Here is a 27161-nt window from a genome sequence, read left to right on the forward strand (position 1 = left end):
TTTATCAGAGTTTAATTATCGAGACCTTTGAGCAGTCAATTCGATCAAACTTAACATATGATGGAAACATTACCTTATATTTCCTTTGACTGTACTTTTCAAATTGTTTTATTATGTTTGACAAAAAAACATTTAAATCCAATTTTAAAACCCTTAAAAATTGAATAAGTTCTATCTTTTATCATTTTAAAAATGGTTTAATGTATCAAGCACCAAATATAGATTTTTTATTAGTATTACATTTTATTTCCAATGAAAAACTATTTATAAGAAAGATAACTCTTGCTAACAGATATATTGTTTTCTTAAATCCACATATAACATTGTGATATTCTGACTTAGGAAGCAGAGCTTCATTATGATTTCTAATATGAATTTAGTAGGTATGACACTAAATATTATTTTCATATACACCGCATATTTCTAATTTTATGTTGTGATAATAAATTATTATTCTTCCTAATCTCTGTGTTAAAACTTCTTCATATTATGATCTGACATAAAAATTATTTCTGAAAAAAATAAGCAGCGCTTCATACCTCATACTATTTTTCATTTGATTTTGATGCTATAACTCTTGATGAAAATCAGTGTTGGAAAGTTTGAAAAAAAAAATCGTGAAATTTGGAGCAGAGGGTCATTAGTCCTTAAGCTAGGTTAATGGCTTTTGATTTAAAAAAAATGCAAAAGCAACAGCGACAGAAGTGAGGTCTTTTCTTACAAAACTGTGTAATTAAACTTACCTTAAAATGGCCCATTCATTGTTACTTCATCCATTCTCGTCAAAACCGGCGCGGATACACGAAAGTGATTTTAGTGGGATATAAAGTAACTTTATTTGTGTTACTTTTTGAGGATAGTTTTGTTATATGTTTTGTAAATGATAGTCTTTTTCTATCTAAATTCCAAAAGTTTATGGCATGACTTAAGGTAAGCAATATAAGCGTAATATATTATATATAATTAACCTGATATACACATGAATTTTCACGGTACGAACGAACATGCACGCTGCGTAAACAATTCAGCGCCTTTAATTTGTCAGCAAGTGGAATATTTCAAAATTTATGTTAGGTAGACAAAAATCCTATAAAATTCACTTTGGTTTCAAAATTTAAATGAGTCAGTTTGTATCAAAGTTCCTTTTTTTTTTATTTTGACATAAATTGCAGGCAATTTTAAAAACATATGTTTAATGATGTTTGCAGAGGTGACATATTTATTAATTGTATCTAACAAAATCAATTTTTGAAGGCCTTCAGTAAAATCAAAATGTGAACATGTTTAAGCGCCCCATTTACTCCTTACTTTATTTTACAATTTCATTACGTCAAAATATTGTAGATTGGCAAATAATCTCGATGGTTTTTAAAAATTTGGAAATTAAACCAATTTTGAATGCTATCATTAGTTTTTAAAAACGCTTAAATGATTAAACCAAATTTTAATTATTTCCTTGCAGCATGAAATTAAAACCATCGCAATTGGTACTTTTTGAGAAACCGTGAAATTTTAACACCATGAAATTAAAACGACTTACAGTATTATTAATTATGCATGAAATTTACAACAAATACAATTTAAATAATTTTCAGGAGAAAGATAGTAAATAATTTCCAGTTGACTGAAAACGTTTTCGTTAGATCATGCAAACTCGTCAATAATAAAGCTTAGCTTTGATTATTGAAGTGCTTATATTACATCTGATTTGCAAATACACGCAAAAAACCCAAGTCACAAAAGTTGTTCACGCAAAAAGAAATGGTTATCAACATGTGAAATGTAGAATATTGATGTCCATACACTATTTTTAAGTGCTAAAAGTACATAAATTTGAAAAATAAATGAATAAATACTAATTTTACATAATGAGAAAATATAAATATCAAAATTCAAAATTTAATTTTGCACATTTGCAGAAAGGTTTCACATATCCTTTATAGTTAAAAGATAAGCGTGTTCATATAACTCATGAAACACAATTTCTTTTTATAAAGGCAAAGGTGGAAAATAAATCAAAGTGTTAAATTCAATAATAATTTTTAACCTACTACGAAAACAGACACAAATTCTTTACATGTACGTTCTACCAGTTTCATTTCAAAATGACAATGATATTAATTGAAGTAGTTCTATCCAACCATAAAAAAAAATAGTATTGTATTTAAATGAGTTAATAAAGGTATTTTCGTGTACATGAAACATTAAATAGTGTTAGTTTGAATGTTACTTACAAGTCATGTGATACCATAACAAATATGTTAATATGTAGCCGAGGAAACCCTCTATATGAATTGGAAGTATTTAAGTTCAATACTTATAAATTAAAACCAAAACCGACCTCGCAATGACATATTATGTTTTGAGCGCGTTTAAAAGCTTCCGGAAGCCTTAACATAGCTGCGATATAATAATAAGCTGCACAATGTTCTTATATTTTATGTACAATTGTACATAATAGTGGTATATGAGTGCTCCTATGTAAAAATAGGGAAAGGACAGAAATGATTACATGCAGTCTATAGAAAGTATTGTAGAATATGTCAGTGCCTGTCCTCGTAGTAGGTCTAATGCTATTCAAAAGTGTTTAACAAGGCTGATGTACATAATTGAAGAATTACTATGACGCAGATTTGGACCTTTGTGTTGACAATATATTCACTTCCATTACTCCCGCGTTGACTTTCAGGTCTGTAAAAAAAAAGGAAAAATGAAAAAAAAAATATATTCTTCACTGTATTTAATTTGTTTGTTTATACTTTTGTTCATAATTTATAAACAAATAAAGAGACCACGGCAACAAAAGCTGAAAATTAAGCAGTTTTTCTAGCAATTTTTATTAGATTAGCAGCTGTTTGGCAGTTTTAAGCTGTCCGCTTGATAGCAGTTTTCAAAGCTGTTGTGAAAGCATAAAAAATAGATAAGCTTGTACTCTTCATTCATTGTCAGTTTTTAAGCAGTTACTTTAGCTAGGATTTTTACAAAACTGCTTTTAAATAAACATTCCGTAAGCTGTTCACTTTTAACAGTTTTCCTTTATTTGATAAGGGTAGAAATAAAGAAGATCACAGTTAAAAAAGAATATTTAAGTTCATGATAAAAAAAGAGAGTGGCATGAAAACGGGAACCTTTTATCATAAAACTTACGTGTAGAATTGAATTGATAGCAAAAGATGTAAAAAGATATTTCCAGTAACTAGACTTTACAAGTGTCTTCGAAGGTTTGACTTTCTTAAGCTTCTGAGCTTCAGCTAGATCACAAAGGTAGAGCTGATCGTTTATCATGAATAAAAGTATGTGCATGTTTATATCTTACAAATCTCCTTCATCTCTCAAGTATACGGATTTATTTCAATACTGTGTGTATTAAAGGCAGTAAACAAACAGTGTTGTACGAATTAGTAAACATCATAAACTCTCTGGATAATAATGAAGTAAAAAAAAAGTTATGATGATTACAAATTGTACTTTGACGAGTAGTTGATCGTGTGATGTGAATACTTATTAAAGTTAAATCATTTCAATTTTTAAGCAATTTTCATATTTAAAACATGACATTATTTCACAACAAAACTATTTCTTTGCGTGTTTAGTTGGGAATAAATGTTGCAGCTGTTGCATGAAAAATAAATAAATAAATAAATAAAAAAACACCTGGAACCCGCAAAAGCGTTTTTTTTTTCATACTGACGAACAAAGTCTGTCATTTTATTGTAAAAAAAAATAGCCGTCGAAAATTCGATGTGTGAATAATAGTCCAACAATTAATATGAAAAACGTCAGTCAGCATTAGACTTAATGAAAGATTGTATTTGCTGACAAGGTCATTGTATCGACCATAGAACCTACGGAATGATGACTTTAAACAAGACTTCAACTCATCAACTTGTTTGTCAATACATTACCTCGCTTTTGAAATTGTTCAGATTAAGTAGAGCATGCTCTTACGTATCGAATTAACTGAAAGATATAATCCACATATGCAGTTGACAAGGATATATTGCTTCATAGATTAGGAGAGTTGACGATCGAAAGGTTAAAGTCATCACGTTTACCATAAAGCTTGGTTGCTAAATTACCATTAACGTCTTTTTCTAGTAAAATTTCCACAAACAGATGTGTCAGATTCTGTGGTATCTTTTATTTCAAGGTCACTGGGATATAACGTGTCAACCAATGAATGGCAAGAATAATTGTTAATTGATAATACGTCTATATATCCAGATGTCGAGTTGAAGGCCACAGCAAGTGTTTTCTTCTTCTCATGTATGGTATTTTGAATAAATTTTGCCTCAAATAAATACAAAAATAGGTCTACTAATAACGGGGTGCAATTGAGAATTCCAACAGATTTTTGAAAGGTCTGGTCTCCAAATACAACATAGATTTTGTAAATCAGAAATTCAACCATCTTTTTAATATCAACTTAATTCAGAGCACGTGTGTATACATTTAACAAAATAATTTTGTAAGTTACCAATTAAATTACCAAGTAAATTTACATGTACGAGTTACATTTTTACTGATAAAAGGCAGCCGTCTATGATGTCAAAAAGCCTGGACTTTAACTTATCTTGGGAAATAGTGGTACATTAGAGTGTTGAAAAGTCGTACGTCATGATGTTATTGATTTTGGTAAAATTTTGTAATTTCAAATTTTCTTAAAGTTCCTTGGAGATTTTAAGTATTCATATCTAATTTACACTACTTCTCGAATATATTGCTGCACATTACTCATTATTTTTTTTTTCTTCACTGTTGTTTATATTCTAGTGAGGAATAAAGAAAGAGGCTTAGTAGAAATTTCCTGGAGCCTGCTATGTATCTTTGTTTGCAAGGATATGGATAGATATGGTAATTTGAATTCATTTTGGTTGTTGTGAATATTAAAAATATTCAAAACTGATAAATGCTTTTGAAAACATTTTCCTTAGAAAGGAAGCTATGGGCATAAGCTGGATTACCACTTGTAAAATTAAATCTCAGTTTCTCTAAAATACAATCAAAATAATGAGCCTTACAAACAAAACAATTGTGTTACCTGCTTTTTCAGCTAGGACCAGTATATACTTGTGCTGATGGTGTAATCTATCTAACAGGTTGGGGGAAACGTATATTCCGCTATAATAGTGGAATATCACTATTATAGTAAGATTGCGTTATATTTTTAGCCGTACTTACCCCCCATTTTATCAAATAACATGCTTGCTGTTTAAAGCGCAAGTGATGGTGAGCATAAAATCCAACAATAATTGGCACCCTTACATATTATGAATTTTATTAAATCTTCTGCCGATGCGTTTAATAATGCGAATACACTTTTTAAAACGGAAGTTACACTTTTAATATAGCGATGATTACGGTTGTATTCAAGAAAGACCGAATCTTAATTTCTCTCATACATGTGCACAAATTAATGCTTGTAATAACTTTCAACCCGCATTAAAAAGGTTTGTCGATTTTACAGAAGAAAGGATGCTTTTTGTCTGTATGGGTATGGAGGCCCGTTAAGAAAAATGAGAAAGAAAACCTTATTACATGTATACTTTATTCTGATGGAACCGATTTAGCTGGAGGGAAGGATATCATTATCCTGCTATTTATATATATATATATATATATATATATATATATATATATATATATATATATATATATATATATATATATATTTCTTTACTTACCCAATTGAACGTAATGTGAACGCTTTTCTATAGCAAGATTGATCTGCAATATAAAAGTGTTGGTAAATAATAAATTTAACCTTATTTGAAATATTATATTTATTTCTTCACAGTTAAATGGAATTTAGAAAATATTCATTTCTTAAAGAAAAAAAATATCTAGTTCACAAAAAAAAAAAAAAAATAAATAAAATAAAAATAAAATATCAATGCACATGTACATGTATGCAGTATGTTTTTTTTAAAGGGATAGATACATATACCACATACCCTTGCAATGTTGAAAAAAAAATAGACTCATTATTAAAACCCTATGCTACAGACCCTACAACGTGTCATTATGCATGTAATACTAGCACGGTACGGTTGGTTTCACGCATTTCACAGTACATTTCGTTTTGTTAAAAATATATTTTATGTTGTAAAGCAGGGGTGTGCAATTAGCATCGCCCGACGCCCGGGGCTACTATTTTTTTGGGTCGGGCAAGTAGTTTTCTGCACAGAGGTAGCCCCTTGGGCTAGTAAAAATTAAAACTACCATTGTAATACATGAAAATTACTATCGGTATTTTCACTCACTATTTGCTATTAAATTCTCAAAAAATGAAAAAAAAATTGGCAGCATGTTCCTACTCTTCGTTAATCTCCATAATCGTATCCATTTTGCAGTGCTACCTGACTTATTTACTTCCAAAAACGATCGTTTTTATCTAATCCGAATTTCCTCTATTCCTCTGCTTATGGTAAACACACATGCAGATATCTCATTAAATTATTTACGATCACTCAGTCAACTGAAAGATAAGTGTTATGTGATTTACATAAAATATATTTCCAGCGTATTTAATGATTAATTAAATAATCATTAAATAATCAATTAATTAAGACGAGAAAATGATTTTCATTTCGTTGTAGATAAGATAAATTATTTGAATTCATTTTTATTTTCTATCATAATTATTAATTTATACATAATTTAATCTTACTAGTGAGAATTAAACTTTAATTTTTTAAAGAATTAATGACATTAAAACCCTGACTTTTCCAACAATAAACAGTTTTCTGTTATCCCCCCTTTTACATTTGGGCAGTAACTTTTTACTTGGGGCTAGTAACTTTATTGCTGCCACTAGCCCGTGGGCTAGTACTTAATTTTTTTAATTGCACACCCCTGTGTAAAGGTAAGGTTAGCTTTCTGAAAAAAAAAAAAATACGTTTCGTTTTTCTTGTACATCTTGCACGTTATGTTTCGTGAAGGGTACGACAAGCTTCTTACACGGTATGTTTTCGTTAAGGGCTTGAATTAATGATTTAATAATCAATTGTCTTTATTTCCATGTTCGTAAATCTCTTCATTTTAAGTAAATGACACGCCACTGAAGAAAGTTATTTTAAATAAAGTAGTCATGAGTATCATATTTTACATCTTAATTTCTCATTATCAACTAATATTGCTATTTTTTTTAAATTTCAGTTCTTGTTCTGTTTCAGCAGTTTCCTGTTGTTCATGCAGTTTAATCTGCCAAATTTATCAATTAATCTTGTATACGATAGCAAATGTATTACAAAGAGTTCATTTCAAATCAATATTGATCAACAATCGTGACGGTGAAAATGCCTTCTTCTCATTTTCTTTAAAAATAAATTAACAGTAGAAGTCTGCATAACTTAAGGATTGATTGATTGTATGTTGTTTTACGTCCTATTCGAGAATTTTTCACTCACCATATATCGGTGAATGGCTTCAAATTTTGACCTTTACTCGGCACTCTGGGCCATTGAGCAGTGAGGGATCTTTATCGTGCCAATGCCCAATTCGTGACACAAGGCCTCGGTTTTTAAGGTCTCATCCGAAGTACCTGCAACTTTCACTTGACAAAGTGCAGAGCGCTTCGCGAAGGAACAGTTTTTACCTGTCTGTTTTTTAACTTAGGTCAGTCGCGGCTAAAATCGAAAATCTACCGAGAACGGAGCGAGCGCTCTACTGACTGAGCCACCATTACGGTCAAAATTTTAGGAAAGAATGTTATAAAATTTGTTTTATTTGTGATTATATATATATATATATATTAGGGATGTCAACGAGTACCCGGTTAACCGGGTACTCGATCGAACGTCCGAGTATCGAATACTAAAAATGGTACTCGGTTACTCGGAAATATATTTTTCTTATTTCAAAGTATATATATTTCTTATTTCAAAGTAAATATTTTTATCAAAAAATAACTTAATTATGCATACGGTAAATAACGTGTCGTCATCTACACCTGTAAACACCCGTTATCGCCTGTGGCTGTGTTTATACAATTATTACTGACCAATCACCTGGTACACAGCTGTTCTCACCTATTGTTGTCCTTAATTTTGGAATGGCTTCAATGATTGTTTTCATTGTACATTGTTTAAGTATGGTCTATTATCTTCATTTTTAAATTATTAAGTTTATATACGGCATGCATAGAAATTCCGCTACCCACTTTAAAATCGGAGAAATATTTAGAAATAACGAAAGATTGAAAAAAAAATGTTGAAAATCAGTATGCGTAGTAGGTTTAGTGTATACCGTGGAAACGACCATCATATGAAAAAAAAATATTAGACTAGCGATCCCAACAACGCGTCCTTCCTTCTCTTTCCATAGTTTAATCATCACAAACCTCCGTAACAGATTGTCCTCCTTTTGCGTTGATCAAATAGATCCTAAACAAGAACTGTACACCAATTGTAATTTTTGATGTATTAATTGTGTCTTTTGTGTTCATTTGATAAATAAATTTAGTACCACAAAATCATTTCCGTTGGAATCTATATTAATATACGTTTATAAACGTGATAAAAACAGCTTTGGGGTTTGACCGAGCTTAACGTGGCTCAAGAAAATTAACAAACTTGTATTAATAAATTTTACATTTTTACCGAGTACCCGGGTACTCGATCGGAAAAACGTCCGAGTAATCGATTATGAAAAATTGACCGATCTGACATCCCTAATATATATATATATATATATATATATATATATATATATATATATATATATATATATATATATATATATATATATATATACATATATATATATATATATATATATATATATATATATATATATATATATATATATATATATATATATATATATTATATATATATATACAATGTTTATCAAATTATACTTATGATAATACAATAATTTACAAAAATACATCTCTCTGTATGTATTTCTGTATTTTGCATCTATGTGTGTGTAACTTTTTCATAGACAGCAGCAAGAAAACTAAACAGGCAGGTACATTGCATACTACCCCATGCCAAATAGGATTCCCGCCTTCATGATTCAAGTGGAAAAGGAGATCACTCTCTTATCTTAAACATATGTTAATTACAAACTTCAAAAACTCACATTTATAAGCTTCATTTGACATGTATGCGTCAGTGCATTCCACACAAGTTGGTATGTAATGTTCTTGTACTTTTCCTCCATCGTTATTGTATTCGGCACAATAACCTATAATGTGATATCAAATTAACAAATTTCTTGTATAAAACACATACCTTTTCTAAATCAAACATTATTTGATAATTTTCACAACACGTATTGTATTAGATCGATAATTCCATCAAATATACATACTAATTGCTTTGTAGACAAGTCTGTTGTACCTTTTATTTTAAACTCAAAACCAAAAGTATTGCCTTAGCAGTAAAAAATAATGTTGAAATTAGTGCATTTTGCTTTCAATGGGACCAGTTTTATATACATATTTCCGTCCAGGAATTGTTAATTATTCTTGGAAATATTATTAAAACAGTAAGAACTAAAAGGTAAAACCCTTGAATTAATTTAAACCAAATACAACGGAAAGAATTGGATTTGATAAAAGAACACTGGTAAATTATATAGCAAAATAAACTTAAAAAAAAAAAAAAAAAGAAGAGAGAACGTTCCAGATTATTATCCAACCTCACAAGAGAAAGCAAGAAATTCTAGGCAATAAATAGGCAGTTGCTTGTCTTTTACACGTTTTTTTAATATACCTGGAAGAATTTTGGCTACAGGAGCACATACTTCTACTGTCACATTCCCCCAAGGGTTTATAACACAATGATATTCCATCGTTTCTGTGCAACCCTGCGTATACTGGCATTTCTTTTTTTCTGCAGCATCCATCCATGATTTTTCATCTGTTGGACAAGATTCCACTTCATTTCTCGTCTTTTTTGAAAACTCACAGTATTCAGGATCAATCAAATACATACCATCTGCACTTACGAGGTCCTGTAAACATGGTGGATTTGTTTAAAATTTGGTATACATTCAATAAGTTCAATTTTTAAAATTAAAGCTTTTCCTGATCTTCTTTGATTTGAATTGTTCAGAATATAATGTGTTTTAATGTTTTTTATCCTAAAAGGATGGGTTTCCTGTTTTCTTCTAATTTACTGTTTGAAAGTATGATCTGTATTTTTGTAAAAACACATACTTTAAGGAAAACATAAATCTTGGGCAGATGGTTTGCTTGCCAAATTTCTCAATACTGTATCAAGTTTTGCTTTTTCCTAAGGCCAATATTGCGTATAGGTAAAACAATGACACGGTGTCAACTATGATAACTCAAAATCACCATGACGTGCGTAAAATAGGTGCATTATAATTACTAGTATACAGAAGTATATATATATATATATATATATATATATATATATATATATATATATATATATATATATATATATATATATATATATATATATATATTATTATTATTATTATTATTTTAAAGCTTGCCGTTTTAAAAAAAACAAAAACAGTAGACTGATATTCATCTATCAGGTCGTATTATTTTTTAGTTGTTCTTGGCTTTGTATTTCGTCAACAGATTTGTTACAGACAAACTTTTTTTCAGTGAAAAAGAAAATAAATAATCTTTTCTTGATCATCTTGAAAATAAATAATATCTCCTTGACTGGCATGAAAATAAATATTTTGACTAGAAAAATTTTGCCAGCACCCCCCTCCCTTCCGTCAGAATCAAATGGTCGTTGCCCTACCGTAGAACAAAACAAATTAAAAAAAAAAAAAGAATTAATGCAAATTTTAATGTTTGCACTCAATTTCTGTTAACCATTAAAATTTATGAAAAAAACCCCACTTTTTAATAGCTGCTATAAAAAATTAAAGTGACAGTTTCATTTATTGCATTTTTGTTCGTTTTGTCGATTTTTTTTAAAGATTGAAAATCTAGAAAAAATGTTAAGTCGTACGAAAATTAGATCGCCAGAAAATTATCTCCCTTAAACAGCATTTCAACCAATGAAATATGTGACAATTTTCACCTCATGTATTTTCTACCAATCACAAAGAGAGGAAGTGCAAAGTCCGAAGACTGTAAAATACTTCAAATCTGGATAGTACCGTCTTCCAAGGAAGACGGTAATAATTGATACTTACTATTTGTTCTGACCAAAGACCCAAAAGCAGTAGGGACATATTGAAAATGTCTAGGGCACTTCTTGAAGACAGTTTGACCATCGTATTGGAATACGCAATTCTACAGAAAAAAAGCATTTTTTTAAGTTAAATATGTAACAACTTGATATGATATGACTTAGAGTGAAAGACGGTATTAAGATAACGTATTAGGATAAACCCTCTTCATAAGTACATGATAAACCTATCAGGAAATCATTTTTGAATTTGTTATAAAGACTACACTTTTAAATATTAAGGAATGAAAATATGAGATAACAAATGGTACATGTAATTAAGCTCAAAATTCCTTTGAAACTATACAAAAAGAGAACACAGCAAACACAGACCTCTACATTAATCAGAGGTGGGATCAGGTGCCATCGAGAAGTAAGCATACTCTATCAACCGGTCACACCCGCCGTATGCGCGTCATGATCGGGTAAACGGGAAAATCCGTAGATAATCCAGTTTGAAATAATAGCCTAGGGTCAGTCAGTATTCGACTTAATAATAAAAGATCATTGTATCAACCATAGAATTTGCTTAATGGTGACTTCAAACGAAATGACATATATCCTTGTTTCAACATCTTGTTTGTATATAGCTTGCCTATTTTTTTAGAAATTGTTCGTGCATACAGCATGCGCAACAGATCAAAAACTGCATGTAAAAAATATTTGATTTTGTAATATTTTGATAAGATCAAAATCGCCATGATACTGCATTTGTTTCCATTAAAATGTATTCTTTAGCCATGTTTTCAAAAAAAAGTTCAGAATGAATTTCAAGACTTCGTTTTCGGAAAATGACAGTTTTATCAAATAACAATAATTATAATTATAAATTGTTTAATTTACTTTAAAGCAAGATCTCATTAAAACAGATTCTGAGACATATTCATTAATCAACGTAACAAAAAAGGCCAAATCTATCCAACAATATAAATTATTACCACATTTAGAGATTTTTTTTTTCATTAATTAATGACTTAAATTTCAGGATGATCCAAATCTAAGATACTGGACCGGAAAAGATTGTGAGACTGAAAAGACTAATAAAATGAAAGGAATAGGTCTGGTTCATCTAGGAAATTGTCTAAACACCAGGAATAATGCCCCACACTTGTTCGATTTCGCCTTGCATTGCTAGTGGTGGTTATGTCTGATTTAGTTGGTGTGTCTTCTTCCAAACTTTCTTCTATATTCTCAAACTGTATATAATATATGTACTTCATGTTTAAAGATCTCACCTTATGGTCATCCTAAGAACTAGTGCTGAAGTTCATACCAAATTCATTGAATGAATTTACAAGGACCAAAGCTATCATAGACTTTTTAGAGATTTTTATTTAAAAAACCCAGTGACCACTCTGTAATTTCTAGGACATACAGGAAATAAAAATAACACAATACCTTTTATTTCTAGAAAGTATTAGACCAACAGGTGCCTTTAACTTTGCCTAATAGATATGGGGAGAAAGCACACTAGAAACGAACTTTGACAAGAATTTCTAATATTATGTTTTACAGGTAGAAAATATAATGGCTGACCTTGGATTCATCATTCAATATTTACTCACATAGTGGCATACTTACCAGGTACTTATTCCCCTCTTACCCAAAGAAATTACCTAACATATCATTCGGTCAGATTTTAAAAGCGTCTAATTGTAAATATAAGAATCCATGTTGAGAGAGCATTTCACAACTTAAAATAAAAACAAGAGGCCCATGGGCCACGACGCTCACCTGAGTCAATATGGCCCTGCTGTTCTTTGTTAGCAGATTTCTTCTTCTATATATTCATACGTAAAGCTTTGATCAACTGTTCTAGGCATAACCTATCCCCATTTGCCATGTTTTGAATGAAATTGAATCTAAACTTTCTGAGGATGCTTCTATATTCATATAACTAATCATGGTTTTGCTGTTCTTGAAACAGAATTTTAAAGATGTCTGCCATCCTACCCTGGGGGGAAGGAAGGGAGGGGGGGGGGTTCAAGATTTGAACAAACTTGAATATACACTACCTAAGGATGCTTCCATATCAATATGACTAATTATGGCTTTGTTGTTCTTGAGAAGAAGATTTTTTAAGATATTTCTTATATATATTCTTTTGTTAAACTTTGATCCCCGATTATGGCCCCACCCTACTACTGGAGGATGCCTTGAACAAACTTGAATCTACAATACTTGGGGATGCTTCAATATCAAAATGACTAATCACGGCTTTCCTGTTCTTGAAAAGATTTTAAAAGATGTTTCCTATTTATTCCTATGTAAAACTTTGATCCCCCATTGTGGACCCACCCTACCCCCAGGGGTCTTGATTTCGACAAATTTGAATCTACACTACCTAAGGATGATTCCATATCAAAATGACTAATTGTGGCTTTGTTGTTCTTGAGAAAAAAATTTTTAAAGAATTTTCCTATATATTCCTATGTAAAACTTTGATCCCCCATCGTGGCTCCACCGTACCCCCGGGGGTCATGATTTGAACAAACTTGAATCTACATTACCTGAGGATGATTCTATATCAAAATGACTAATTGTGGCTTTGTTGTTCTTGAGAAAAAGATTTTTAAAGAATTTTCCTATATATTCCTATGTAAAACTTTGATTCCCTATTGTGGCCCCACCCTACCCCCGGGGGTCATGATTTGAACAAACTTGAATCTACATTACCTGAGGATGATTCCGTATCAAAATGACTAATTGTGGCTTTGTTGTTCTTGAGAAGAAGATTTTTAAAGAATTTTCCTATATATTCCTATGTAAAACTTTGATCCCCTATTGTGGCCCCACCCTACCCCCGGGGATCATGATTTGAACAAACTTAAATCTACACTACCTGAGGATGATTTCATATCAATATGACTAATTGTGGCTTTGTTGTTCTTGAGAAGAAGATTTTTAAAGAATTTTCCTATGTATTCCTATGTAAAACTTTGATCCTCCATTGTGGACCCACCCTACCCCCGGGGGTCATGATTTGAACAAACTTGAATCTACACTACCTGAGGATGATTTCATATCAATATGACTAATTGTGGCTTTGTTGTTCTTGAGAAAAAGATTTATAAAGAATTTTCCTATGTATTCCTATGTAAAACTTTGATCCCCCATTGTGGACCCACCCTACCCCCGGGGGTCATGATTTGAACAAACTTGAATCTACACTACCTGAGGATGATTTCATATCAATATGACAAATCATGGCTTTGCTGTTCTTGAGAAGAAGATTTTTAAAGAATTTTCCTATGTATTCCTATGTAAAACTTTGATCCCCCATTGTGGACCCACCCTACCCCCGGGGGTCATGATTTGAACAAACTTGAATCTACATTACCTGAGGATGATTTCATATCAATATGACTAATTGTGGCTTTGTCGTTCTTGAGAAGAAGATTTTTAAAGAATTTTCCTATATATTCCTATGTAAAACTTTGATCCCCCATTGTGGCCCCACCCTACCCCCGGGGGTCATGATTTGAACAAATTTAAATCTACACTACCTGAGGATGATTTCATATCAATATGACTAATTGTGGCTTTGTTGTTCTTGAGAAGAAGATTTTTAAAGAATTTTCCTATATATTCCTATGTAAAACTTTGATCCCCCATTGTGGCCCCACCCGACCCCCGGGGGTCATGATTTGAACAAACTTGAATCTACACTATGTAATGAAGGTTTCCAATAAGTTTCAACTTCTCTGGCCCAATGGTTCTTGAGAAGAAGATTTTTAAAAAAAGACACCAAATTTTAAATTATTCTTAATTATCTCCCCTTGGAAGAGGGCATGACCCTTCATTTGAACAAACTTGAACCCCCTCCCCCAAGGATGCTTTGTGGCAAGTTTGGTTGAAAATGGCCCAGTGGTTCTGGAGAAGAAGTCGAAAATGTGAAAAGTTTACAGACGGACGGACGGACGGACAGACGGACTATGGACAAAATGTGATCAGAAAAGCTCACTTGAGCTTTCAGCTCAGGTGAGCTAAAAATGGTCTTTGAATGATCTTCAGAATATTGATAGAAGTTTTGTTAGAGAGCTACACTTTTTCATGACAATGCCATATTGATAATTATATAGCTGCAGCAGAAACAACAGAACTTCCATACAATATAATTTTCTGTCGCATGATTCTCTATTCTGAACTTGTAATCGGAACCCATAACTGAAGTTGTTATTCAGCTTTTCCTGTATTTGTAACACATAGTTTTATCCGCTTGATCATGAATCATATTTTCATAATATATTATTCATTGCATCTTTTGAAATCAAGTTTTATTAGATAAAAATCATGTCATTTCCAGTTTGGCTTTATTTTGTAAAATCACATATAAAATTATTGAGATCTTTTTTTATGTCACCCCAGACGAAGTCGAGGATACATCTTGCTATTGTTCGACTAATAATGCGGTCTGCAAAATTTCTCAAAGATGGCTTTGCCAATTTTGATGCAATTCCACTGTCATACTATTCACTAACTTAAGATGTGTAATCTTTCTTCAATTTTTTTCAAAAGACCACTGCTGCCATAGAAACTGATAAAAAATGGTATTTTTTAAATCATCTTTCTAGAGTGTTTTTAATCAAATCATTTTGAAACCTTAGAGAAATGTTCCTTGCCTCCTGTCAAAAATATTTAGGGAGAAAAATTGGAGAAGGATGGAGGGAAAATACGATTAATGTAAGAAAAGCTGATGTCACGTGACCAATTTTGTGATAAATTGCTAGTGATTCCGTCCTGCAAGTTTCTCGAGAATGGCCAAACTTACTTAAACTTTATAGAAATGATGGTCACCAAATGTAGTTGTATTAAAGCCCTTTAAAATTTTCAGATTTGTCATTGTTGCCATCGCAACAGACAAAAGTAATATTTTTTTAAATTTCATTTCTTTCCGTATTTTTTTTTCCATAAAATCTGTTTTGTAACTGCATTGAGTTGTTAGTCGCATCCTATCAAAGTGCTTCCTTCAAAACAATGGAACAGAATGACCAAAAAGAGCAAATAATTTAAAATAAGATGCAGTCGAGTGATCGAATTCGCAATGTTTCCAAACATGGTTTTGTCCTTTAATGTTCTCCTAGACGGCTTTGACAATATTATTGAAACCTTCCACAGAAATAATAATCATTATTCGTAGTTTTGCAAAACCTTCTTTAAAATTTTCTCAAAAGTTGTCATTAGAATAGAAAAAATGATTTAAGTGCATTTTCCTGAAATGTGTGGCCAAAAACGTTGTGAAAACGTTTATGTTTCATCTTTTTCTTTTTTTTTATTTTGATTTATTCAATTTCTTTGTCTTCCTAGTTTCCTAGTTTCTTTTTCCGCAATAATCCTAGTGTACATAAAGGTCCGTCTATGAAACTTTATATATTATCAGTTTCTTGATATGATCAAAAAGAAAAATATTATCTTAGCATTTCGAAAAAAAAAACAAAAAAAAAAAAACAAGCAAACAAAAAAAAAAAAAAAAAAAAAAAAAAAAACGTTGAACCGACGTTTCTTAAACACTACAAACTATTCTGTTTATTGCCATTGATGTAGTTTACGGGGACGCTGTTAGAGTAATACACATACGAGGTAACAGGGGTGTGCAATTAAAAAAATTAAGTACTAGCCCACGGGCTAGTGGCAGCAATAAAGTTACTAGCCCCAAGTAAAAAGTTACTAGCCCAAATGTAAAAGGGGGGATAACAGAAAACTGTTTATTGTTGAAAAAGTCAGGGTTTTAATGTCATTAATTCTTAAAAAAAATAAAGTTTAATTCTCACTAGTAAGATTAAATTATGTATAAATTAATAATTATGATAGAAAATAAAAATGAATTCAAATAATTTATCTTATCTACAACGAAATGAAAATCATTTTCTCGTCTTAATTAATTGATTATTTAATGATTATTTAATTAATCATTAAATACGCTGGACATATATTTTATGTAAACCACATAACACTTATCTTTCAGTTGACTGAGTGATCGTAAATAATTTAATGAGATATCTGCATGTGTATTTACCATAAGCAGAGGAATAGAGGAAATTCGGATTAGATAAAAACGATCGTTTTTGGAAGTAAATAAGTCAGGTAGCACTGCAAAATGGATACGATTATGGAGATTAACGAAGAGTAGGAACATGCTGCCAAATTTTTTTTCATTTTTTGAGAATTTAATAGCAAATAGTGAGTGAAAATACCGATAGTAATTTTCATGTATTACAATGGTAGTTTTAATTTTTACTAGCCCAAGGGGCTACCTCTGTGCAGAAAACTACTTGCCCGACCCAAAAAAATAGTAGCCCCGGGCGTCGGGCGATGCTAATTGCACACCCCTGCAGGTAAATTAAAACTTCTCTTGTGATGGAGAAGAGACGGAAAGCCTTTCTATTTCCATAGCAAAAAAAATCGTGAATTAAAAGGATTGCTTATACGTCGTGTACGCATTTTATTTCCTTTTTTTTTTAATAAACAAGACGTAATAATTTAACCCCCCCTTTTTCTCTCTCTCTGTATCTTTTGTTTTATGTCTTAGATTATAAATAAAATGACCTTGACCTTCCTATCAAATGATGCTCTGTATAAGTAACCATAACATAAACAAACTAAAATAATCTTGAATGTAATTTATCTTCCTCTTTCATTTATAGCCCGTCGCCCGCGTGGCGCAGTGGTTAGAGCGTTTGCTCTAGAGTCGCGGTGTAAGGAGTTAATCCTTACGTCGCGGGTTCGGATCCCACTGCGGGACGTGGAGACCGGTCCTTCGGATAAGACCGTATAAACCGAGGTCCCGTGTCGCAGTAGGTGCTGGCACGAAAAAGAACCCTTACTGCTCAATGGCCATGAGTGCCGAGTATAGGTCAAAATTTGTAGCCCTCCACCGGCAAGTGGTGACGTCTCCATATGTGTGAAAAATTCTCAAGAGGGACTTAAACAACAAACAATCAATCAATCATTTATAGCTCATCTGAGCCGAAGGCTAAAGTGAGCTTTTCTGGACGCCGGACACTCTTTGATCAGATTGATTGATTGATTGTATGCTGTTTTACTTCCCATTCGAGAATTTTTCACTCATATAGAGACGTCACCATATACCGGTGGAGGGCTTCAAATTTTGACCTTTACTCGGCACTCAGGGCCATTGAGCAGTGAGGGATCTTTATCGTGCCAACGCCTGCCGTGACACGGGGCCTCGGTTTTTAAGGTCTCATCCAAAGGACCCTCAACTTTCACTTCAAAGTGCCGAGAGCATGGCGAAGGAACAGTTGCTACCCATTTTTTTGTCGACTTAGGTCAGTCGCGGCCGAGATTGGAACTCACGACCTCCTTCGTGATCAGGAAGTCGTGAGTTCGAATCTCGGCCGGTTTGCAACAAAGGGACATAGCATGCATAGCATAGCATGCAGAAAGCCTATAGTTTTAGATATATAAAAATCATAATTTCAATTTGTGAATTTAGCATTTAGAGTAAAGTTCTCATTATCGAAATTTATGAAATTATGATAAACAAAACTTTTCTGAGGAAAATTTTCTCAGCAAAATTTATTCTTTTATTTAAGAAATAATGTGGTATTTGTGGGGTTCGAACCCTCGCACTAAAAATCATGAGTATCATTTTCTTTCGAGGCTATAGCACGCTTTTTTGTCTTTCATTTGACTAGTACGCTAACCACTGGACTAAACAAGTCCTGATGAATAGTGGCATTTAAATCATGTTTTTGATATGACCCTTGACTTAATGGATTTCAAGTATTTCTCGAAAAGTCATAAAAGTATAATTTAATTTTGTTTGTATTCTAGCCTCTGATTGGTTAATATCCAAAAAGGAACACAAATTATTTCTGTATAACCTGGTTTGTTATGGGGACACACACCCCTGACAACCAGCTGAATCATCTGTATCCATACAATCCTCTCATTTCCTATCCTCGGGATTCATGGAAAATTCCAGATTTAATAAATGTACCTTTAACTTCAAACAATAAATCGATCTTACCACATGTAGACAAGCAACAAGGTTGCTAGGCCTATGTATCAGTTTTTACCTCCCCTCGCTTCCCATCACTTCCGTTACTTCCGTTACTACGGTTGTATTACTGAGCGGTAAATTTGAACTAATAAAAAGCAACGAAACTTTACACCCATAGTTATTAATGATTTTAAAATTAAATTATAAGGAAAGACTCTAATTCTTGGCCAAATTATTCGAGTATAACCTGGTTTGGGTCATTTTACGCTGTTTTAAAATCCCCTTTGCGGATTATAAAGCGTAAACTGGCCCAAACCAGATTATACTGGCCAAGAATTAGAGTCATTCCTGAAATATTTTTAAGTTATAGTGGGTCTTTGCTCCATATTTTTGGAAACCCAAAAATGTATATTTTTATAAAAACTTTGAGAATTAACTTTAAAAAAAAATGGAGCGAAGACCCACTCATATCGAAAAATAGTGTTACACGGTCATTCTACTAAAACATGACCAATTAAGAAATTTTTAATGTCGCTTACAAATTTGCCGTTGTAATATCTTACTATAAATTTAAAGGTCGATTTCAACTCTAAGACTTAACATACACACATGTTTTTGTAAGTATTCACCGATATAAATGCAGTTAATATAAAGTTTTGATATGAGCATAATGTAATGTTGAAAAACGTATTCCACTTCAAATCTTAATGTCGCTTTATTTATTTACAAATTTCAAGATGAAATTTTCAGCTGTAAAATCGTTCCGAATAGATTGCAATGAATGTTTAAATACAATGTATGTATTTTATCTTATATAAAAAGAAATCAAACCACTTCTCGCAAAGAAATGCATAGATCTCCTTTCATGGGAATTCATAAGCATGTCGCTTAAAATCGATTAACTTCCGTAACGATTTTGTTTCAAATTTCACGCATAGCATGCAGATTTCAAAAAGAACTGAAACGTATCTGAAAGTGACCACGGAACCTTATATTATCGATTCTAGTTGCGAGTCAGCTATTTTAGACGATTACATTTTCGACATAACAAAATGAATTAAACAAAAACAGTCGTCTCTCTTAAAAGTTTAACTTCCGTAACAGTAATTCAGGGAAGTTTTTGCATTAAAGGTATAAAATGTTTTATTATTTTGGGAGCGAAATGCTTCATACTTTTGCTTAACATCCTAAAACAAACTTTGATTTTACCCATTGAAGAAAATTTTAACTTTTATTGCTGGGAATTAACTTCCGTAACGATTAACTTCCGTAAAAATATTTTTCCCGAAAATTTAATTTAAATTCGGATTCATGCGAGACTTCATGAATCATACTTTAGCGTTCTTTACTGAACATCAGAAACGAAAAATTGGTCAAATTCAGCTTTATTTAAAAAATAATAAGGCTTGTTCAAGCATTAACTTCCTTACCTTAAAATCAAAGGTATCTTGAAATTGTTGTAAAAAGTTAACGATACCAGATTTGTGGACATTCTTTGTTTTCAAGTTCACTGATATGTCCTTTAGAGAATTATGATGTTCATTTTGCTATTTGAAACAATTATTTTTTTCTTGTTTTTTACTCTGAATTGGTCCATTTATCGTAGAATGACTGTACAGTGTGAGAAAATGTTTTTGCCCTCTTTACTGTGTGCATAATATTTCGTAAGCAAATAATTTCAATCTTTGTGGGATTTTTTGCAATTTGTAGAGATTTTACATAACGTATATTTTAATGTTATATGAAATATCAAGATTTTTTTTTTTTTATATATAATTAGACTTTGATTTTCACCTTCATGTTTGTCACACTATAAAAGGCTTTTCGCTCGTCATGTTCAACCATCTTCTTTCTTCTGTTTAAGAACAGCATAGCCTTGATTAATAATATTGGTAATTTGATATAGTAGCCTATGTACTCAGGTGAGCATCTCTAGCTCTCCTGCGGCTTCAAACACCAAATATCAAGTGTATTCTGTTATTACACAATAGCGCGGTACTTATTTCTTTTGTGTAAAAAAAGTTATCTCAAATTCTTATTTTTAATTTGTGGAGGCCTATATGATGTATATCAAAGGCTTTTTGTCTACCTAACAATGACCTAACATTTCTTTTTTTTATTATTATTTATTCTTAAATCACACAAATCACGAACACAAACTATAAAGATGATATTCGAGACAAAAGAAATGTGTGAAAGAAGTTTTAGAGATTGAGAAAAAGAGAAAGAAGGGAAAAAGAGAAGAAAAGGGAAGTTAGGTAGAGAAGGGACACCAAACTTTCAATTAACTGTTAATAAAGATGATTTTTTTTTTTTTTTTTTTTTTTTTACAGTTTTTCATAAATTTCCTGTTAATTTCTTGTTAATTTACAGTTTTTTTTAAACATAATAAACTTTTTAACACTTATTCAATCAGTAATTGTATGTTTTAAATATATATTAATTAGAACTGAGGTTCAGTCCTACCATGTCAGCATGTAACGAGTTACACAAGTATTACTCACCTGATTTAACTTTTCTAGGTACACCAGCACGAATTTCAATCAAAACGGCCTTTCTATTCTTAATTTTGTTAATAAAATTGATTATAATTGCTATAAATATCAAAATATGGATACACGTCATGAAAACTACAAAGCTACTTTCGTTTTCAAATTCTCGGAAACCGGATGTTTCGCGGTCATGACCGATTCGCTCCATATCTGTTTCGACCCCAATGTTTGCTCCTCATACATAAATGCTTTTTTTTTATAAAGTTATGTTATAATATTATTTTTTCTCTTTTGACGTAAATGTTATACATGTCTGTCAGTATATTAGGTCTCTACGAAATGTAGAAGTTCGGCTGTATTATAAACTGTACTCTCTCAAACGAACGATTATATATAATCCTGTCATGATTTAAATTCAGCTTCTCTAAATCTTTTATTTCTCCCCGTATGTTTTAAAGGAAATAATTTAATAATGTGTTTTAATTTTTCAAATTATAAAATGAAAATTCTTGTTCGTGCAACTCTGTAAAGAAGCATATGTTATGCGTATTTTATACATATTTACAAGTAACAATTTACATAGAACTAGTGCAAATTGAAAACAAATCTAGAAAAAAAGGTATTATGCTGGTTTTAAAAATTGAAATAATAAAAATGACCTTAGACTTAGATTTTCTTGATTTGAGTGTTATTCTAACACTCTCACGTATTATTCCGAGCATTTACTTTATAAAGGGTATTAACTGTCAATCTTTCTTGTCGATACACCTTTATACATGTACAACGGTTTTTTTTTTCATATGTTTTTTCAACATGTCTCTTTTTTCTAATTTCCGTTGCACACCAGTCGACTTGTGACCGATTGCATACTGACAAGGAAGCAATATATTGTAAACGCTTTTAAAATTGCACGTGCTGATTTTCATAACTTACGTAATTGATAAATTAGAAATTATTAAATCTTAAATCTAAAAAAACGTCTTTTATAATTTTTTTTTTACTATAAAGTCGGTAAAATCCTCGAATGGAAAACAGTAGTAATACATACACTGTATTAATTTTTAATAATTATTGAGATTTTTTTTTTAATTCATTTTTCCATTGTCTTTTTAACATACAAGTATGTCTTGTCTAGAATTATTAACAAGTTTTTCGTTTTGCAGAATTAATAACAAATCTTTATTGTCTTTTGCACAAATACAAAACTGTATACATGCATATAGAAAATTAGAAAAATACATGTACATGTATATTTATATACTGAAATTCATATTCAGTTGTGTGTAATATTTATTATCATTGTTCATATATATATATATATATATAGTTTCTTGTTAAATGTTCTGTCTTTATGATAGACTTTCACAGAATGTTTGTAATGATGAAAGGATTATCGTATTCAAGGGCAGAAATTTCCTAAAGCAGTATATTGCCAACAAGAAGGCACATAGATGAGAAGTGAAGGCCTGGGTGTTAGCCGAGTCGCACATCGGTTACACACATCATGTAAACGGGGAAGGTATGCATAGCTATTCTGGTTTTATATGAAAGATAACTCTTCACGATTGTGGAAAGTAATTTTAAAGATTAAGCTTGTAAGAGTTATTTCCCTTTATACATGTAAAGCGTATTAAATTCCATAGAGTAAAATATTTATTTATGACACTATCAGTATAATGATATCTATGTATATCTACTAATATATTTTATTGTGCTATAGTTCTAATGTTCTTGTGTGTTTTATATTAATTTCAGTGCCAGTTATGTTTGATATCTTGATCTGAAATGATGAATAGATAATGTTAAAAGAATATATTTCATGCCGGGATTCCCATTACATTATCTATTGCCGAGAATTTTAACTTCCGTAACGATATTTTCCCCGAAATTTTAACTTAAGTTTGGATTCATGCGAGACTTCATGAATCATTCTTAAGTGCTCTATACTGTATATTAGAAACGAAAAATTGGTCAAATTCAGCTTTATTTAAAAAATAATAAGACTTGATCAAGCATTAGTTTCTGTAACATTACCTTAAAATCAATGGTATATTGAAATTGTTGTGAAAAAAAAAATTAACGAAATATCAGATTTGTGGACAATTCTTTTTTTTTTAAGTTCATTGATATATAATTTAGTGAATTATGATGTTCATTTTGCTATTTGAAACATTTTATTTTTTATGTTTTATACCCTGAATTGGTCCATTTCTCATCGTAGAAGGACTGAGATCGACATATTATATTTCTCAATCATTTTAATATTTTTTTTTTAAATGGAAGGGGTGTGCATGTAAACTGTTATTATTTTGAGTTAATTAAAATTACTATAAAATAAGTTATCAATAGACATTTTTTTTTTAAATCGTATTTGAATTACAAATTGTAATGCTTCATTATCGGGGAAGCCAAATATACTCAAATATACACAATATTTGAAATATTTTCTTTCTTTTTTTTTAATATTTATTTTCATAACCGTTCTATCACAAACAAATACAATTGGGTAGTTTCTACGTTGTTTTAACTGAGTCGATATGTAAAGCGTTGGAAAAAGTCACTTATTTTTCTATTTAGCGTGTACTAGAGAGAAATCGGAATTTCTGAAAGACTTCCCAATGTTGAACAAGGTCAAAAGTCTTTAAAATTTCCTTTTCATGTATACACAATTTTCTCTTTATCTAACACCTCTTCTTACTTTTTCTTTTTATGTATATTTTTAATTTTTCTAAACGCAATGGGGAATCCGTATCCCCAATTCCGGATCCTCAACTGTATATTATATACATATATTAAATACAGTATACATGTATAATCCATTCGAAGAAATGATTTGTTTATAGGAAACCCCAAAATCGATTATTTGTAATCTTTACAAAACTCTATAATCATGATGTTTTTTTTTTATTATTGTCTTTTTTTCATTTCTAACAGATGTTCATAATACTCTGTAAACACGTTAAGTAAGTTTGAAAACGTATGTCTATACGCTCCCCGCAAGTCGTCTTCTGTTTGCAGTCCACTGCATGTCCGCAGTACGATGTCTGATTCCGAAAATATTCAGCATGATCATTAGAAATCAATGGAAAACGGGAAATATATTTACCCCCCCCCCCACCTCCCGTGGAACAAAAATTCCTTTTCATAGTTATTATGATTTAATTGTTATTCCACAAATTCATACCAAAACTTTTGTTGTTTCACGGCGGGAAGGGGGGGGGGGGGTATGGATTTTTTAAAATTTTTATACTAATTTCAAATGAGATTCTAAATCTTAAAATAATGTACTTTCTTCTACTTTGCATTTTACATAAGTAAAAGACATGGACATTTTATTACCATTTTCAAATGAGATTTTAAATTTTAGGCTAGAACTGTCCAAAATGGACAAATACCCCCCCCCCCCCAAGGGGTGGGGAGTTTTAAAGAAGGTGCCAAGTCACTAATGCTAATATTTGATGGATCTAAAAGGTGTTCGCAATTTGTTTCAACATTTAGAGTGAAAATTTACCGTTAATTGCTCATTATATTTCTTTAAAGAACGAAACTAAAACCCAGTCTCATAAAACAGCAATACTAAAAATACCAAATTTTTTTTATTGCATTGAAAAAATAAATGAGAAATTTTGAAGTATTTCTCTATTGGAATGTATGGATGCATTATTTATCCATTTTTTTTTCTACAGTGACTATAGGTCAAGATCATGACACATTCTCAGGTCATAAGCAATCTTTTAGTAAAATGGGAACTCACCAAGTTTAGCCATAAGAAAGATATGGACCGGACACGAATTATGAACTTTTTTATTGACCTTGAACTTAAATGCCCAAATGACCCTGGGTCAAGGTTATGACACACCCTATGGTCATGAACAATCTTTGTGTGAAGTAGTAGATTCTAATGTTCCTCCGTAAGAAAGATAAGGATCAGAGACGTTTGCACAGACAGAGAAACGGACAGCTAGAGAGACGGAAGGACAGACGGACAAAATTTACTATATACCCTTATATACCCCCGAAACTTTGCGGGGAGTACAAATATTTACTTTATCGATCTTCTAGTTTGCATTTTACATAGGTTAAACAAACAAAAACATTTAAGGATCATATATTCATCTCCATGCATATTTTAAAATCTGGAGATTCTTCAAAGCCCGGTTTCAATGTTCAAATTTTCTACCCCCCCCCCCCTCCCCCCATTAAAACAGTTGTAAAAAAAAAATGACAACGGTTTCAGAATTATTAATTTATTACTAATGATATGAAGTCTTCTTTGCATTCAATAAAGTTTTAATGCATGGTCAAAATGTCATTCATATTGAGTTAAAATGGGTGTAAACAAGAGTTAGCGTGCGTTGTTCTTAGTAAAGGCTGTTTGAACTTTTCATTAGCAAGTCACATTTACTGGTTTTACTGTCTCTTCTCATGCCCCTATACTCATCTTCTCCATTTACTGCGTCTAACCTGATTGTGGGTTATCTACATGACCAGTGTCCTAACATTAGTTGCACCCTCTGTGCCACTGTTACTGGACTATTTTGATGTCAATTCATACGAACTATTTTCTAACAGTTTGTTTCTAACATCTACCCCGGAGTCTGGAACTACATTTGATCTTGTAGTCTAGGGCGTCGACTTCAGCCTATCTAATGTTTCTCTCAGTTTATCAATTGCACTGAGATCAGCGTACAGCTCAGCTTCTATATTCTCCATACTCATTCAATTATCACAAGAACTACGCCAATTCTAAATATTCACTGTTAAGCGCTTTATAAATTTTTACGACCTAGTGCCCTACACTTGACACACAATGCCCAGTATCAATAAATCTGATACCCCACACCCAATTACAACATACCTAGTACAAAGAATCCGGTATTATTGCCCCTAGTACCACTGCACTTGTTACACAACATCTTGGCTTTACACTGCACCGAGTTCTCAGCGCCCGGTATCAATAGCATGCCCCCGTTATCGCCAATTGGTTTCACAACACTTTGTAACACTGTACCGAGTTCACAGCACCTTGTGTATGTAATGTATACTAATTCTAAAGCACCCGGTATCACTTGTTCACTGTACCTGGTGTCAATACTTTCGAAAGTGTTAAAAAATTTAATACAAAGTAAATCAGACAACAATCAAAAATTAATCAGAAAACGTCTTGTACTCTATCCCTTGACCAGCTGCCACCAAACTGTAACTGCATAATTGGGTTTTTACAAGGGATATATAACTTGTTTTCCTCTTACTGTGTCTGCGTTAATGATTGCAATGATTAACAGGACCGCTCTGCCTTAGGGTAAATCACAGAGTATTAAAGAGGCTGGGGGGTTGTGGCCATTTTTAGACTATATTGATCTCCTTTAGAAGAAGAGCTCCATATGAAGATATAGAAAATGATCAAATTTTAAAACTGAAATTTTTGAAATTTTTCTTTGCCAAATGATAGTTGACAGCTTAAGATATCATATCTAAAAAATTAAGTTAAATCTGGTGGTTAATTTGTTGACCCCCCAGCCTCCTTAAAAAGAT

General features: G+C 31.6%; 1 protein-coding gene across 1 annotated transcript; it reads right to left on the reverse strand.

Moving 5' to 3' along the window:
• Positions 1-1928: 1928 nt before the first annotated feature.
• On the reverse strand, positions 1929-21699 carry LOC133178543 (uncharacterized). Its single transcript, XM_061313246.1, has 6 exons — positions 21639-21699; positions 11137-11236; positions 9723-9963; positions 9088-9192; positions 5685-5727; positions 1929-2691 (listed from the first exon to the last, which is right to left on the reverse strand). The coding sequence occupies exons 2-6, from the start codon at positions 11215-11217 to the stop codon at positions 2574-2576; spliced, it is 588 nt and encodes a 195-aa protein (XP_061169230.1). The 5' UTR covers positions 11218-11236; positions 21639-21699; the 3' UTR covers positions 1929-2573.
• Positions 21700-27161: the final 5462 nt, after the last annotated feature.

Source organism: Saccostrea echinata, unplaced genomic scaffold (assembly GCF_033153115.1).
Source record: "Saccostrea echinata isolate AGI-Se365-2 ecotype Australia unplaced genomic scaffold, CSIRO_AGI_Sech_v1 ptg000003l, whole genome shotgun sequence".
NCBI lineage: Eukaryota > Metazoa > Mollusca > Bivalvia > Ostreida > Ostreidae > Saccostrea > Saccostrea echinata.